Source organism: Puntigrus tetrazona, chromosome 25, assembly GCF_018831695.1.
Source record: "Puntigrus tetrazona isolate hp1 chromosome 25, ASM1883169v1, whole genome shotgun sequence".
NCBI lineage: Eukaryota > Metazoa > Chordata > Actinopteri > Cypriniformes > Cyprinidae > Puntigrus > Puntigrus tetrazona.
In genome coordinates this window covers 8,867,978-8,882,925 of record NC_056723.1, presented here as the reverse complement: position 1 = coordinate 8,882,925, position 14,948 = coordinate 8,867,978, and the positions used below count along the sequence as shown (strand labels likewise).

Sequence of the window (14,948 nt, the reverse complement as noted above, 5' to 3'; positions counted from 1 at the left end):
TGGGCGATCTACATGGGGCTTGAACGGGGTCCAAAAGTCAGGTCAAAACTAAACCTGAAATGTGAAAGTTCAAATTTTTGCAAAAACTATGATTTATTGTAAATAGAGTTTATTTGCAAAACCTGATAAACTTTCACTTTGAAAACACACACTAGCTGGGTATTTCGACAAACTTGATGAACCTGTGATATCTTCTTCAGGGCATAAAAAAAAGGAAAATAATAGCTGAAACTTTTTCACAGAACTTTGCAAAAGCAGCACGTTACAGTGGTGAAGGAAAAGCTCCATGTATTGCGTGTAATCAGATCCCTACAATCTATGATCACAACAACAACCTTTGTCAGGCATCTACATTGTTGCCTGATGAGATTACAAAGAGTGTTTTTTTTTTAACTCTTAAAACATAAAATGTGGACTTAATATGTAAAACTTTTAATATACCTTAAATGAACATACCTTAAATGAAATGTAAATGATATTTGTAAATTGCCTGTATTTGTTTACGTTATTATACCTTAATCAATATAACCCAACTGCAGTTTGATTGATATTACTTGGAATGCCCAATAAAAAAAACAGCTATCAGTTTTTGCAAACAAACTTTTCATACATACACTGTGTGATCTGTTTTTTATTTTAACTTTACTTTGATTTTGTATAATTACAATAATACTTAAAAAACATACTTTAAACTTCCAGGCAAACTCTCCACTGGCACCAGTAACACTCACAATCTCTGACATTTTGATAAACCCCTTGAGCATCAGCAGTGCTGCCAAGTGCAATTTTATTTCCCTAAAGAAGGCCTTAAGTATCAAGCTGCAAAATCTAAACAAACAGACTGCATGGGAATGAAAGTGCATGATCTGAGTGATAGGGCAGTTTAATGACAATTAAGCTAAACTGAGCCTGCTGTTGTGCCCATTATTGAATATATAGTGGCTTTAAATGAGACAAAGTGGTACACAGTTTTTAGTGTGTCTGTGTGTGCGTATCTGAGTCTCGAGAGGGGTACAGAGGGATTTGATGCTGAGGTCTCGCATGGGAAGAAAAAGCGGAATCTCACGCGACCCCTTTCACCCCTCCCCTTCACAACAGCTGCGTTTGACTATTGAGTGGCGCTTTCAGGAAAAAAAGTCTACTCTTATATATCATTGTTAAAAATGCTGGGGTTTTTTTCACCAGCCTACTCTCACCAGAGCAAAGGATCTCACAGTCAATGTGTCAGAGGCTGTAACCTTCAGGGGACAAGAACAATGTGAAAGATGGAGGTGCACGATGGGAAACAAACTTAACTTCCTGTTTTGTTTCCTTTCAACTCAATAAGCAATATGAATCACTCTGCATATGCGTGTCTCACCTTAATCTCCAGAATGCTCTTGTTGCCTCTCGGTGTAACTGTAGGCTTCTGAAACTCCTCGAACTTTGGGTCTTCAACATATAGTAGGTCATACTGATCGGTGGAGAAACCATCTAACACGAAGGTCATTTTTGTGGCAACGGGAGGCTGAACACTGAGGCCTTTCAGGGAGGGTGTGATACAAAGGATATTTCGCTTATCTTCATCGTGACTGCAGGTCTAGGCACAGAAAAAGACAAACACAAATATTAGCCATCTCTGTCATTATGATTGTGCCAAGTCAGTGCTGAGGCATGTTAGATTCTTTTGTGTGGCCAAATCACTTTATCTTTGGTTTGTTTAGGAGCACAGCATCTTCATGTGTAAGATTTACTCAAGGCTTTGGTGTTTAAATAGAGCCTTTTTTTCAGAGTTCATGAGTAATTACAATATTAGTGATGTCAAACAATTAATAGCATCCAAAATAATTTTTTTGTTTACATAATTTTTGTATGTGTGCTGTGTATATAAAGTATAAATACACACACATGCATGTATACATTTCAGAAAAACATGTTATGCTTATATTAACTATATATATTTATAATTACATTTACGGATACATAAAGACATGTAAATGTGTAAAATATGTAAAAATATATACTGTATGTGGGTGTATTTATATATACATAATAAATATAAACAGAACACACTTTTATTTTGTACGAGATTGATCACCATTAATTGTCACGATTAATTGTTTGACAGCACTACTCAATATATTGAAGTTCAGAGTCTTTCTAATGATTCCATAAATTTTTACAATTGATGAAAATAAAATTATATGAAAAAAAAAAACTTAAGGTTTCCATTTGAAATGTGAAGCAATAAAAAATAACTATTAAAACACTAATGCTGTGAAATATGTTTTACAATTTAAAATAGCACTTTTCTATTTTAATATATTTTTGAAAATTCTATTTATTTTTGTATGGGCAATGTTAAATCTTCAGAATCATTAATCCAGTCTTGAAAGATCCTTTCATGACTGTTCCGAAATAATTTTAATATGTTGATTTGCATTTCTTATTATGGATGTTGAAATCATTTTTTTAGCTTACTATTTTTTTTAAACAATACGCTTTTGTTCAGGGCTCTTCCGGAAAGTTTAAAGGAATAGTATTTATTTGAAACAGAAATCTTTACTGTCACTTGTGATCACTTTAATGTGTACTTGCTGAATAAATGTATTCATTTCTGAAAAAAAATCCATCATATAGACACCAAACCTTTACATGTGTATAAAACCTTTTCAAACCAGATGTGAGACCCATCATTTTGCATAGCATACATCACAAACTTTAAGGCCAGTGGACAAGGAGCCTTTGTGAGATTGAAGACCTGACTAAGTGCAATTATGCATGAGTTACAACCCGAAGACTTCACATGCCAGCTGTGGCTCCAGCCCTGCCAGGTCTTGCCACACACCACTTTCATTCCACATTAAAACACCACCACAACTGCCCATTTTACAGCATGCCTGTCATTTGCATGTCACCGCTGTTTAATTAGCTGTCCTCAAGTGAACGTTCTACTTCATAAAGCATAACCCTAGAGCAAGAGACACATTCAAATTGTTCGATGCCATTATTTATGAACATAAGGCATCTGAGTCGCTCCGCTCCAAGACTTCTATCCAGCAAACCTGGGTCTCCCTCTGCACACTTGGCAGGTTAACAATGCTCTAGAGTCTAAAAACAACTTAAAGTCATTCTGACTTCACATAAGTGAGTTAAATCCTGAGTACAGTTTAGGTCACAGTAAATATTTTTTATCTCATAAATTGACCAAAAAGGCCATAAAGGCCGTGACCTGGGAGCTTGAATAAAGATCAGATTCTGAAAGAAATTGAGAAAGAATGCATGAAGATAAATAACTTTTTAAATAAAAACTGATTGCTATTACTCACTGTTCGCTGTAAGCAATATCTTCCCTGTCAACATCTTCCCTTCACTTACGTTCTGTGTTGTGCAATATTCCAGATGGGAAACAAAAATACAGCTCCTAAGCATCATCACTGAGGACAGCGAACTATGAAAGAGTCCATGCAAATTAACACACATCTTGTATATTTGACTAGCAACTCTTTGCATATTTAGAGATCTGAGGATTCATCCGCTGAGACTACTCAAATAGTTGTAAAGCAGTTTGGCTTGGTGTGCCCCTCAACAAATACAACGTTTAATTGTTTAGAATGGATCAAGTATCTCAAAGGGCTTAAAGGGGGGTTGAATAACAGCTGCTAAAGAAAGCAGCCAAAGGATGATGGGAGACACCAAAAACACTTCAAATTGGTGTTTGGGGAATAGATATTCTCACTGGGAGTTAACATGATGTTTTATTGCAGGATTTCGATGAGAAATTTCATATAGGTGTTTTAGCTCTGATATAACCACCGTCATTGTTTCGATGTGAAGTTTTAAAGGAGGTAAAGATAAGGAAGGAGCAGAAAGTTTATGGATATTGTGAGGCAAAATGGAGTAAGGTGTCAGTAAGAACATACAAAGATGAGAAAACCAGACTTTGGTTTGCATTGAGAGGGATCTGGCATGAAAACGACCCCCTTTGAATCCCAAAAACAGGTGTTGTTCTTGCTAGAAACCCCACTGTGGTGTCTGGAGCATGTTAGAGTCCCATTAACACCCCTCACCATAGGCAAGTCTAGGACAAAGTAAAACTTGAACATGACCCTTGGTTAGAAACATCTAGAAATCTTTGCCAAGAAGATGCCATACCCCTAAACAAATAAAACCCCTCTCAGGTTCGCTCCTGGACAGTGCCAATCGCCAGCGACAAGCTACAGCCTGTAAAAATGCTTTTCATGTTGGTGGGAAAGGCGAGATCGGCTGATCCCCAGATTTAGCAGAGATCTCAGAAGTAGATATTCAAGAACGCTCTTGAGATTTCATTCATTTTTCCTGAGCCACCACAATTTGCCTTGGTTCTTAGTGCTCCTTCATTTGGACCGCAGAGTTTGATTGCAAGAGGAACTGAAATGCAACTGATGGAAGGATTCACAGTGTCCTCGGGAAATCGAGATCAGTGTCCACTTTTCTTTCATTTCAGGCCTGTCAGCAGCTAGACGCTGAATGCAGCCCGCAAGAAACCTGAGCTACTGACCGCTTTCTGTTTCCGCCATCGTTGATCGAACCTCGGCGTAACAGATGACAGCTCAACTCGGGTTACACAGCCGTAGTCTGTGTGATTGAGAAAAAAGCTGACAGAAGACAGGAAGTATGCTTTCCACAATGCTCCCCAATAAAAGCGAGAGGGAAAATACAATAAACCTCTTGTGCTTCACAAATTAGGAAAAGAATATTGTCCCGACCCCCACTGTTTATAAAGAAGAATTTACAGGCTGACAGCTGCGGGACCATCTTAAATCATTTGAAAGGATAGCCAGCGTTTCAAGCACTCTGAAATATTTCTCTTTCAAGTGAACTCAAAATCATTGACAAACTCAATGTGCAGTATTTAAAATGGCCTACTTGGTATTAGGTACAAAAGACAAATCAGTCAGATATTCACCTTCAGTGCCCTGATGTTTGAGAAGGGAAATTGTGAGTTGAGTGGAAATGAAGAGGTACAATCAAAATGAAGATATGAGTAAGTATGAGCCTTGTTTTGGACTATGATGGGACTTGTATGCTTAAGATTAGATAGTATTGTTCACGTGCAATGTACCACTGCACAACCACACTCCACCCCCACAGATATCAGATAAGGGGAAACTGTGTGTAAATGAGTATTTGTCTGGTTCCATTGAGAGAGGAGCAGATCAGGTCAACCACAGCTCTCAGGAGATGAGGTGTGGAAGTGTTTCCAAATGGTTGAAGAAACTTGGATAGGCAAAAAATGAGATACATTTAAAAACTAGAAATGAAATTGTTGCTAAACAGATAAAGAAACTTAAATGATAAATGAGATGCATATATAAAACAATTTCACTCATTACATATAAAATTAATTACATTTATTTTAGTTACCCAATAGATCTAGAAACTCAAGTAAAAAACAAGATACTAGTTAAATAAACCTAGATAAAAAGTTTTTTTTTTTTTACTTTTTTTAGTGATAACCACATAGAGAACAGTGTGTGTGATTTTTTCATTTCCTCTTTGCAAGTGCAATTCTGAAACATTGCTTCCTTTATTTCTCATATCTGCTTTTGTGTTCAGTGGGGTTAATGATAATAGCATGCCTGTGACATGGTAGGGGAGGTATTTAATGTCTCGACACTCTGTGTGGGCCATCTAGACTCACCACTTGGAAGACTTTGCCCTCTGTGGCGGCAGTGAGAACCATCTGAGGTTGTAGGGCTGAGTGGAGGTAGAAGCCATTAACTGTCACCGTGCTTCCTCCGCTGTGCACACACATGCACAAAACAGAAGAACTTGCTGTTAAATGCACATTTGCTCTTCCATATATGAAGTAGCTAAATGTTGGCTGCAGGGCTGACCTGATAAAGGAATGCTTGGGCTGGACACTGGAGATGTGTGGGTTCTCATTGTAGGTGTAGCTGACAGGAGCTTCACGAATCACTCCATCAATGTGCAGCTGAACCTTGTGTTGAGACGGTGATGGCTGAGGTGGTGTCCGACATGTCAACATTGTGGCTGAAATACTGCAGAAAGGCATACAGAAAACTCACACACATACAAAATAGTTTAAATATATACATGTGTGACAGTGGTGACTGGCTGAACAAATCACTTTCTCACTTCCATTTTTTTTGGAAAAATGCTTTAACATTTTTTGACTTGTAAAAAAAAAGGAAAAAAAGAGAAAAGAAATGTATTTTATTTAATTAACACACATTTTTAAAACTTTTTTTTTGACCCTGCATAGATAGCAATGCAACTAACATGTTCAAAGCCCAGAAAGGTGTTGAGGACATTTTTAAAACAGTCCAATGTGACGTCAGTGATTTGTTATTGTTATTGTTTGCTGTCTTAGAAGGTTGAACCATTAATGTTACATGGATTTAATTTTATGATGTCCTAGCTACCTTTCTGGGCCTTGAATGTGATTGTTGAATTGCTGTCAACGCAATTCTTGGATTTCATCAAAAATATCTTCATTTGTGTTCTGAAGATGAACAAAGGTCTTATAGGTTTGGAATGACATGAGGGTGAGTAATTAAGGACAGAATTTTCATCTTTGGATGAACTATCCCTTTAAGAGAAACTGGATTACTAGATTTGTAGTCATACAAACCTCTGCCTAGCACAGGTAGCATTGCCCACAGTAACCTGTTGAATATTTCCACTATCCAGGAATGAGCCTGTGATAGTGAGTACTGTTCCACCAGATTTAGGGCCAAACTCTGGGAAGATCTCCGCGATAACTGGATTCTAGACAGATAAAACGTTGTGTTAGTGAAATAAAACTATAGCACACGTTGAAAATCTTTAAAAGATTTTTTTTTTTTGCATCATGTTAAGTAGCCCCTATCAAGGTTACTCTTAAATCCTGCTCTAATGTCTATAAATCTTTATAGTACATCTTACAAAAACATGCTAATTGGTTCATATTTTCTGACTTTATGGCAGCATTTGCTTTACAGTGCGGATAGAAAATACACTCTGCGCTGATTAGGACACAGTGTAACTCTAAACCAACTCAAAATAAGTGGGAAAAAAGAATAGATTAACATCCTTGGGTCCTTGTGCACTATTAAAACCGCAGTACTGGAAGAAAGTCAAAAATACATTACTTGAATGTGTGTTTAAGCACTTATACCGAGATTTGTGAGGATTCTTACCACAAATGTGAAACCGTCTTTCTGGGCCTGTTCTTTGCCACTCTGCACCCTGACCACGGAGTCAGCACTGGATGCGTTCACATGATCTAGTCCGCAGACCAACCTGACATACAACACAAAGACATAAACATCTCCCGCCACAAAAACAGCGAACAAGACGTGGTTGTAAACCAGTGGAGTAAGCAGGCTATTAGTCTACACTAATTTAATGATAACCGTACTACTCGGCAAAAACTACACAGGAGCTATTCTCCAAGGGAATTTCTCCATTCCTCTCACAATAGGAGGGCTGTAGGGTGGTATGTCCGGAGGCACAAAATCTCATGGGTTTTGTGTCTTAATGGTACGAAAGTTTGACATGGAAGGCCGAGATGCACAATAGAGCACTTTTGCAGACCAATTTAATGTTCTGCAGGGTTGCAACAAGACCACTATGTTGAGAATGTGACCTAGCGTGTTTCTGAAGTCGTATTTACACAGAGTGCAAGAGGATTTGCTTAAATTTGAGTATAAAGTTTATCTATTTGTTACCAATTCTGAACTTACCGATTATTACTGCTGTCTTTCCTTTCCAATTTACATTTAGTTCCAGCCACCACCACATCAATCAGCTTGGTATCAAAGCGATCTTTCTTATTGAAACCAAAGTTTTTGCCACAGATTGTCATGATGGTGTTGCCTCCGAATGGAGCAGAGGAAGGAGAAATCTAGAAAAAAAAGAAGAAGCTGTGAGGTCAAACTACGACAGTACTTTTCTTTCAGTGTCTAAACCTCCTGCTGCGTTTCTTTATGCCAAGCATTTTCTCCGCTCATGAGTTTGGTAACCACTGACAATAATTTGTTTTGGGTGTATAGACACTCTGAAGGCAGGGGGTCTTCCAGTAAATGGTGACAGAGACAAAAACTGAGAACAAAACAACCTTCCTGTTTTCCTTTGTGCTTTAGTCTCTTGGGTTAAAAGTGTCCTTTATGTTGAGTCACCAGCTGAGTACCTTAAAGGTGAAGTGTGTCATTTATTTGTGGTAAAATCCCAGCTTAACATGCTTAGAAAACTGAATCTTTGCCACCATCTGTGTTTAAAAAAATTCAACTGCAGTTATTTACAGAATTATTTTCTTTGTGCGGGTTGTGCACTGGGACAGATGAATCTGTGTGGATAATGTATTTCAGAATCACAGATTCTAGTCTATGTTTTGGAAGTATGACCAAATAAGAATTTCATTGGATACTGTCATTTAAACAAGTTAAGTAACTAGTTCTGCTACTTTTGTTCTGACCAACAGTGGAAAAAACATAAAAATAAATCATGCTACCAATAGCGATTAAACTAGTTAACTTGTCTCACATCATACCATGCAAATTAGTAAATTGATGTTGCACTTTGTTCTCAAATTGGTAATGTTAACAACATCAGCATTGTATGATTGTGTATGTAGTGTATCAGCGTTACATGTGGATTTCAATTTCTGTGTAGTCATTGGAATTTCATGTATAAAACTTTATTTGACCTAAAAAGCTAATTATTCTTCCTTAAAAGTGGTTCTCTTTAAAATGCATTTTGTGTAATCCCATGTAGGCAATCTGTAATCAGGAGCACATTTAAAACTGGAATATAATCTAATTTTATTCACTTTTGTGTAAATACACATATACTTTCTGGATGACAATTTATAAATTTAAAGTTTATTTATTCCAGTGAGAAAAGGCTATAAACCACTTGCAGCATCATAATATGCAAAATAACCCATTAGCAGGGACAACTTGTGTAATGATGCTGCAGAATTATTTCTCAAGTAAATTTAAAAATTGTAAATAAAGAACATTTATAATTAAGTAAGAAGAACAAAATCAATTAAAAATGTAATACATTTTATTATTCATTTATTTATAATACAACACATTGTAAGTATGTACAATGTGTTTTCTGAGTGTCCTGTTTTTGAAATGTTAGTTCTTTATTGATAAGCAGATGGTGTTGCTTTGAACACATGGAGGACAAGGCCTCATTTTGGCTCAGAGTTAATAATTAAGTGTTCAGAGCATCACTTATCATAAGCAAAGAGATCTTACACAAACACAAATATAGTTCTGGCTTCTCTGCAGCAATGCACAAATTTAGAGAAGACACAGAAGGGCAAACAGACCCTTTCTGATATTTAGAATCAATTTACGTCTTTAAAAGAAGCCAAGAGGTCCTTGAAATCCATGCTTATCCATGAAAATACTGCAAAACAGGCAAAATCAATGGAGGTCAGAGTTTCTTATGTGCTCTCTGTGCTTAGAAACCACTTATTCTATTAGCTATGTGCTATTAGCTGCTTTAAAACCATGGTAATGTTGTTTGTGATGGGCGGGGGTGGTTACCGTGGTGATTAGGAGGGGGCAAGAATCCTGGATCCAATGAGAGGGGGAGCACCGAGGAGCCCTCATGCAGCGATTGCTGGTCTTGCACCATCCACAGCCCATGAAGGCTGGAGCCAGAAGACAGGAGCTACAAGTCCACAGCTGTTCACATCCAGGACCTCTCAGAGGAACCTTAGAGACCTGAAGAACATAATATTAGATTATAAATTATATTTAGTAGATGATGTTATGCAAAGCAACTTGTTGACAACATTTTTTAGAGGTGGTGACTTTGTTTTTCTATTGCAGTCATACCCTGTTTACTATATCATTTAGTTTTAAATCACCAGTGTGTTTGCTATCTATTCACAAGTGATTTTCCTGAAAATGTTTGACCCGTTTCCCAAAGACATTTTTAAGAATGGCCATGTCATTCACCTTGTTTCCTGTTACCAACAATAAGGAGCCGTCGTGACGCTGTGGAGACAGCAGGGCCATCTCGGAGGACACAGGGAGAGTGTCCAAGCGGAAATCCACATGCGGCTCCGTCTTGCCAAAGCGGGAAACCACCACCTGCGGAGGATGCCAGCAAAAATGGGTGGCCTTTCACATCAAAAGCCAAAACGGTAAATGCAGGACCTTAATAGAGAATGTGTATGTTTACAAAAAGACCTCAACAGCATGTTTATCATTTACTGGAATAAGTCTGCATTCCACATTGATGATTAAATGCTGCTACTGAATGATTTAAATCTTGTGGTTCTTGTGTAAGCTATTTATAGAGGACACAATTTGGATCTGGTCAACAGCAGGTCACAACTTGTCTTTTTTTTCCCATATACAAGAGTCCTATTTAAGAACCAGATATTAAGAACAGATATTTTGCAATATTAACTTCATTTTATGATACAAAAGACATTTAACCAATTCAGTAATTTTTTTAAAAATTAAATAAAACAAAAATAATATGGATAAATAAAATCTTACGGTTTTGGGGTGAAATACCACTTCCAAAAACCTGAGATTGTACAAGATCTTATTCCTGAAAAACAAACATTCTGCATGAGCTGGAGTTGGTGCAAACCCGTTATTTCTTTTCCTTCCAGGTTATAAAACATTAAATTACAGATCATGTCTGGAACTTTCCTTGGGAAAGAGGACGCATCAAAGGAGGGTGCAATCCAGAGGGAGTCTTTGTAAGGGGACAGCCTCTGCTTTGCTATGGATACTGTAATAACCAGTGTCTTTGCCTTTCAGGGTAAAAGATGACAGATTGAACTGCGATGACTGCGGTTGATGTCAAGAAGTAGGAACAGACAAAGGCTTAGGCCCTTAGGGCAAGTGCAAACGTAAAGACCTCTGTCTATCTGGCATGTTGGGAGGTGTCAGAACAGTGGCTCCATCCACACACCTGGACTAACATTTATCATGGTTACATTGCAATTACAGGCCTCCAAGACAGCCTACGTCTGAATAGTGCTTGTGCTCCATTAGCGAACAGCGGATCACATCATTAATAGCCCTGGGCTTTGAACATGGGGCATCTGGTGGTAGAGAGAGTATGTCATTACTGTGGTTTTAGTGATTTTAGGATGGTGTGCGTGACATATCTCCATCTCACTCAATACAGTGCACTAATGTGACTCCTTTTGTGGTCTGTTTTAAAAGCTCAGTGTTTAGATTAGTAGCATATCAGATCGAACTATAGAAAGTGTCAATGTTACCTTAAGGAGCATACTTTTTTAGCTTTCATTTACAATGTAGTCTATGCAAGCTCTAAGCACAGATTTATAGGATTTTTTTCAAAATCTCCTACATTGTGGGAGGGAAATTCCTCTTATCTTTTACAGCCATTAAAACATAGCCTGCTATATATAAACATATTTAGTTTTATATTTATTTAATATTGTAAGTAATAGCAATTTATGTTTTATGCAAATAGTAAAAGTAATATAATATGTTTTTTTTTATAAATTGTCCATTTTATATATAATAAATAAATATAATTATTCTTTGCTTTGGTGCTGCACAAATACAATGTGCTACATTCATGATTCCAAAACGAGAACCCACCGATAAAACTTGGCGAGTTTCAAGTGGCCCAGAAAGTTTCCAATAGCGCTAAGCCATAAAAGGATTTCGAGTCCCAGAAGCGACCAAGCTAAGCCAGGCTTAATTAAGCCGGGCATGGCAGAAAATGGCTACAAATGGACCTGTTATTGAAGGAGGAATGTTACTCACTCTGGGGAAAAATACACACCATGAAGCCCTAATAACCGTGTGAATTACAGCTCATTGTGTATGTAAGGGAAGTCCTACTCACAAACACAAGGCAAGGTGTTGAGTTTTTCTCACCGAGAGTGTGGCAGAGTGGGAGCACTTCCTCATACAGAATAAGGACCATTGGGACTATTACTGCCCACCCCACCCCCCTCCCAAACTTTTAAAAAGCTTGTGGGGCTCTTGAAACTTTCATTCACACAATTACCCACTACTCACTGGCATTCCATATTTTATTCAACTTCATCAGTCTTTCTCACAATCTTTTTTTGCATTCTCATTGTCAAGGCCTCTTATACACTCACCCACTTTCTTTGTCTTTGAAAAAACTCTCTCTCGAATGGGACAGCTGGACTAGCACTCACCCCTTACCAGGCCTCCCTCCACATCCAGACAAAAGAGGCGAGAAAAGTTGAGAGGAAAAAAATTTTAAAAAGGAAGAGAGAAAGAGAGGGAACGACAGCTGCAGCCGTTCCAAGAAAACGCCATGCGAGGACGTGTCATCGAAGCGCAGTGCTTACTATTAACGTACCATTCGGTTCCTCCGCCACGCTTCCGTGCAGCTGTCACCCTTTCTCTCGCCACTCATTTCTCAAACATTTTCTTGTGGTATTTACAAAATACCACAAGTCTCTATCTAACACTTCCGTGAGCAAATACTCTCATTTTGGGTACTCAAGCCGGACAGATTCAGCATTTGGGTCAGTGCCACCCCTGCACAATGAACATGTTGAGAAAACATTGATAGGCAAAGTTTCTCCTTGTGTGCTTTTAGATTGGAGAACTGGTACAGTGCTGCTCAGAGGTCAAAGGTTACTCAAAGGCAAACAGGAAAAGACCATATTTCCCAACCTGCCACTGGCACCTGCATTTTCCTTCATTCAGTGCTGTTTTCACTAGTCACGTCCTTACATCCTGTCTATTTACATGCACAATAAAACAGGGAAATAGGTTTGGCAACAACAGGACTCAGATTCAGATTTAATTTTAGATTCTGCAAATGCTTCACCATTTCTTTTCCCAGAATGAGGTAACTCACATTTCTTTGTGACACATACTATACTCATAAATTCAATCTAAATGCTGACTTGCTAATCCATTATATAAGTTCAGCTTTAATAGTGAATAAATAAAACAAATGTCTCACCTGGATGACACGGCCGTCAGCTGTGCCTAGGCTGACCACAGTGTGGTTCTGGATGGGTACCACAGCTATGGAAGTGAGAAGAACATTCCGGAAGCGTCCGTGAAAGTAGTCCCGACGCGGATTGGTGCTTGTAACCTCTAACCGGTAGCCTCTTTCGTGTTTGCCACAGCTGAAGGAATCTCCTGCGAAGCTCTGGTAACAAAAACAGAAACATGTCGACAAGTTAGACAAGTGGTATTCTACCTGGCAACAAGCAGAATCTCTCAATAGCCTATTGGTTGGGATGAATTCTGCAGTATTGCCATTTTTCCAGAGGACTAGCCTAAACCATGCCAAATTCAATTTGTGGGTTAGATGCTTGTGCAAAAGAGTGACTTAGGCCCCACACAGTAAATCTCCATCTAAGCTCGGCATCTACTGTTTCATCCTGGCCAATGCAGTTGCGTGTTTTCTCCCATGGTGCTTGGATCATCCGTGCCGCGTTCTGACGGCTGTGCTCACAGATGGCGGGAATTCATGGGAAACTGTGAGGAACGTTGGGCTTGCTGTTGCTCTGTTAGAGCTTCGATTGAGGCCAGCTTTATTTGGCTGGGATCTCTACAACCTGTGGAGTTTTGGAAGTTGCAGAGAGGCTGTATGGTCCCGAGCATAGTAAAGGGGCCATTCTCTTAACACTTCTGTAGCATTTAATTCTTTCCACCTGAATTACACTTACAATGTCGAAAAACAATTAAGATGTGTTTTTTATAAAACTCAGAATATATCTACTTTTGCAACTGTATCTTTAAGACTGTGATGTTATTGTGCTGTATTTCTGTTATGATTGGCTGTACCTGCATAGTTCACACAGTCATTCATCAGGCCAGGCCAAGTTGATGAAACCAAATAGGCACTAAGGGAAGGAGTTTTGTGTTGTGGATTTTAGACAATCTATCAACTTGTTATTTGAATAGAAAAATTAAAAAAGCCTTTTCACTGACATTCCCTCTTTAAGGAAACTATATTTACATTTTGACTATACGTTAAAGCAACTTTATAAGTCAACTTATAAAGAAAATTTTGTCTGCTTTCAATATATTAAAAGTAAAAGTTAGAAGTCATTCTTTCCTTTTGAATGTTTTTGAGAAAAGTCTCTCATGCTCACCTAGGCTGCATTTATTTACACCGACATACATCCATGCTTGAAAAAATGTATTTAAAACCGAACTTTTGAACAGTAGTGTAAATCAGATCTGACTTCAAAGAATGATTCATTTATGAATTGGAATTCTCTCTTGAGCTCTCAAGAATGTTTGTGTGATTTTCAAAAATGTTTGAAATTCTAGTTCCTGTCAAAACAAGGTTTTGGAAAACAAGACAGGACACAGGACAGTGACTACATTCATGACACACACAAAACTTGACAGTCATTAATTGTCATAAAATTGAAAAAAAAAACTTTTATCTCTATTTGAATCACCATATGCATGAGTAAATAATAATAAGATTAAAATATATAATCCAAAATATTCTATTATCATTCATTTACTTTCATGCAGTTCCAAACCTACAGGCCTTCCTTTTTTCTGTGTCCACAATAGTTGCCAAAATGGTACTTTAAAACATCTTTTTTGTGTTCTGCAGAAGCACTAATGTCATACAGATTTGGAATGACATGAGGGTGTGTGAAAAATGACCAAATTTAAATTTTAGGTGAACTATTCCTGTAATTATCATAGTTTATCCAAGTTAGAGATTACCTCAGAGTAACCTGAAAACAAACGGAGCACCTCAGGCCTACACAGTGGTCAAGCTCAAAGGGTCACAGACCCTAGTACGAAAGTAAAGAAGTCATTAATAATTAATGAAACCAGACCCTGGCACCACAGGCCATGACTAAAATGTTGGAGTACAGAGAACAGGCGGTTAATGATTAACACCGTGCTCACTCAAACTCTTCTCAGATGGTGTTTTGTTACACTGCATGGTAAAGGCGCCCTGACAAAAACACTAAAAAGACACCCATGAAAAATCAG

General features: G+C 38.0%; 1 protein-coding gene across 4 annotated transcripts in view; it reads right to left on the bottom strand.

Annotated features, from left to right (window-relative positions):
* met (MET proto-oncogene, receptor tyrosine kinase) overlaps window positions 1-14,948 on the bottom strand; it is a 40,647-nt gene that overhangs the window by 12,100 nt on the left and 13,599 nt on the right. For 3 of the 4 annotated variants that reach the window (XM_043228271.1, XM_043228270.1, XM_043228274.1), the window contains exons 3-11: window positions 12,934-13,125; window positions 9,945-10,109; window positions 9,528-9,707; window positions 7,710-7,870; window positions 7,164-7,266; window positions 6,617-6,753; window positions 5,859-6,023; window positions 5,663-5,762; window positions 1,361-1,579 (exon numbers count right to left, since the gene is read on the bottom strand). In XM_043228271.1, coding sequence (XP_043084206.1) covers window positions 1,361-1,579; window positions 5,663-5,762; window positions 5,859-6,023; window positions 6,617-6,753; window positions 7,164-7,266; window positions 7,710-7,870; window positions 9,528-9,707; window positions 9,945-10,109; window positions 12,934-13,125 — 1,422 coding nt within the window. The remainder of the gene's footprint in view (window positions 1-1,360; window positions 1,580-5,662; window positions 5,763-5,858; window positions 6,024-6,616; window positions 6,754-7,163; window positions 7,267-7,709; window positions 7,871-9,527; window positions 9,708-9,944; window positions 10,110-12,933; window positions 13,126-14,948) is intronic. The other variant, XM_043228272.1, reaches the window with a different exon arrangement.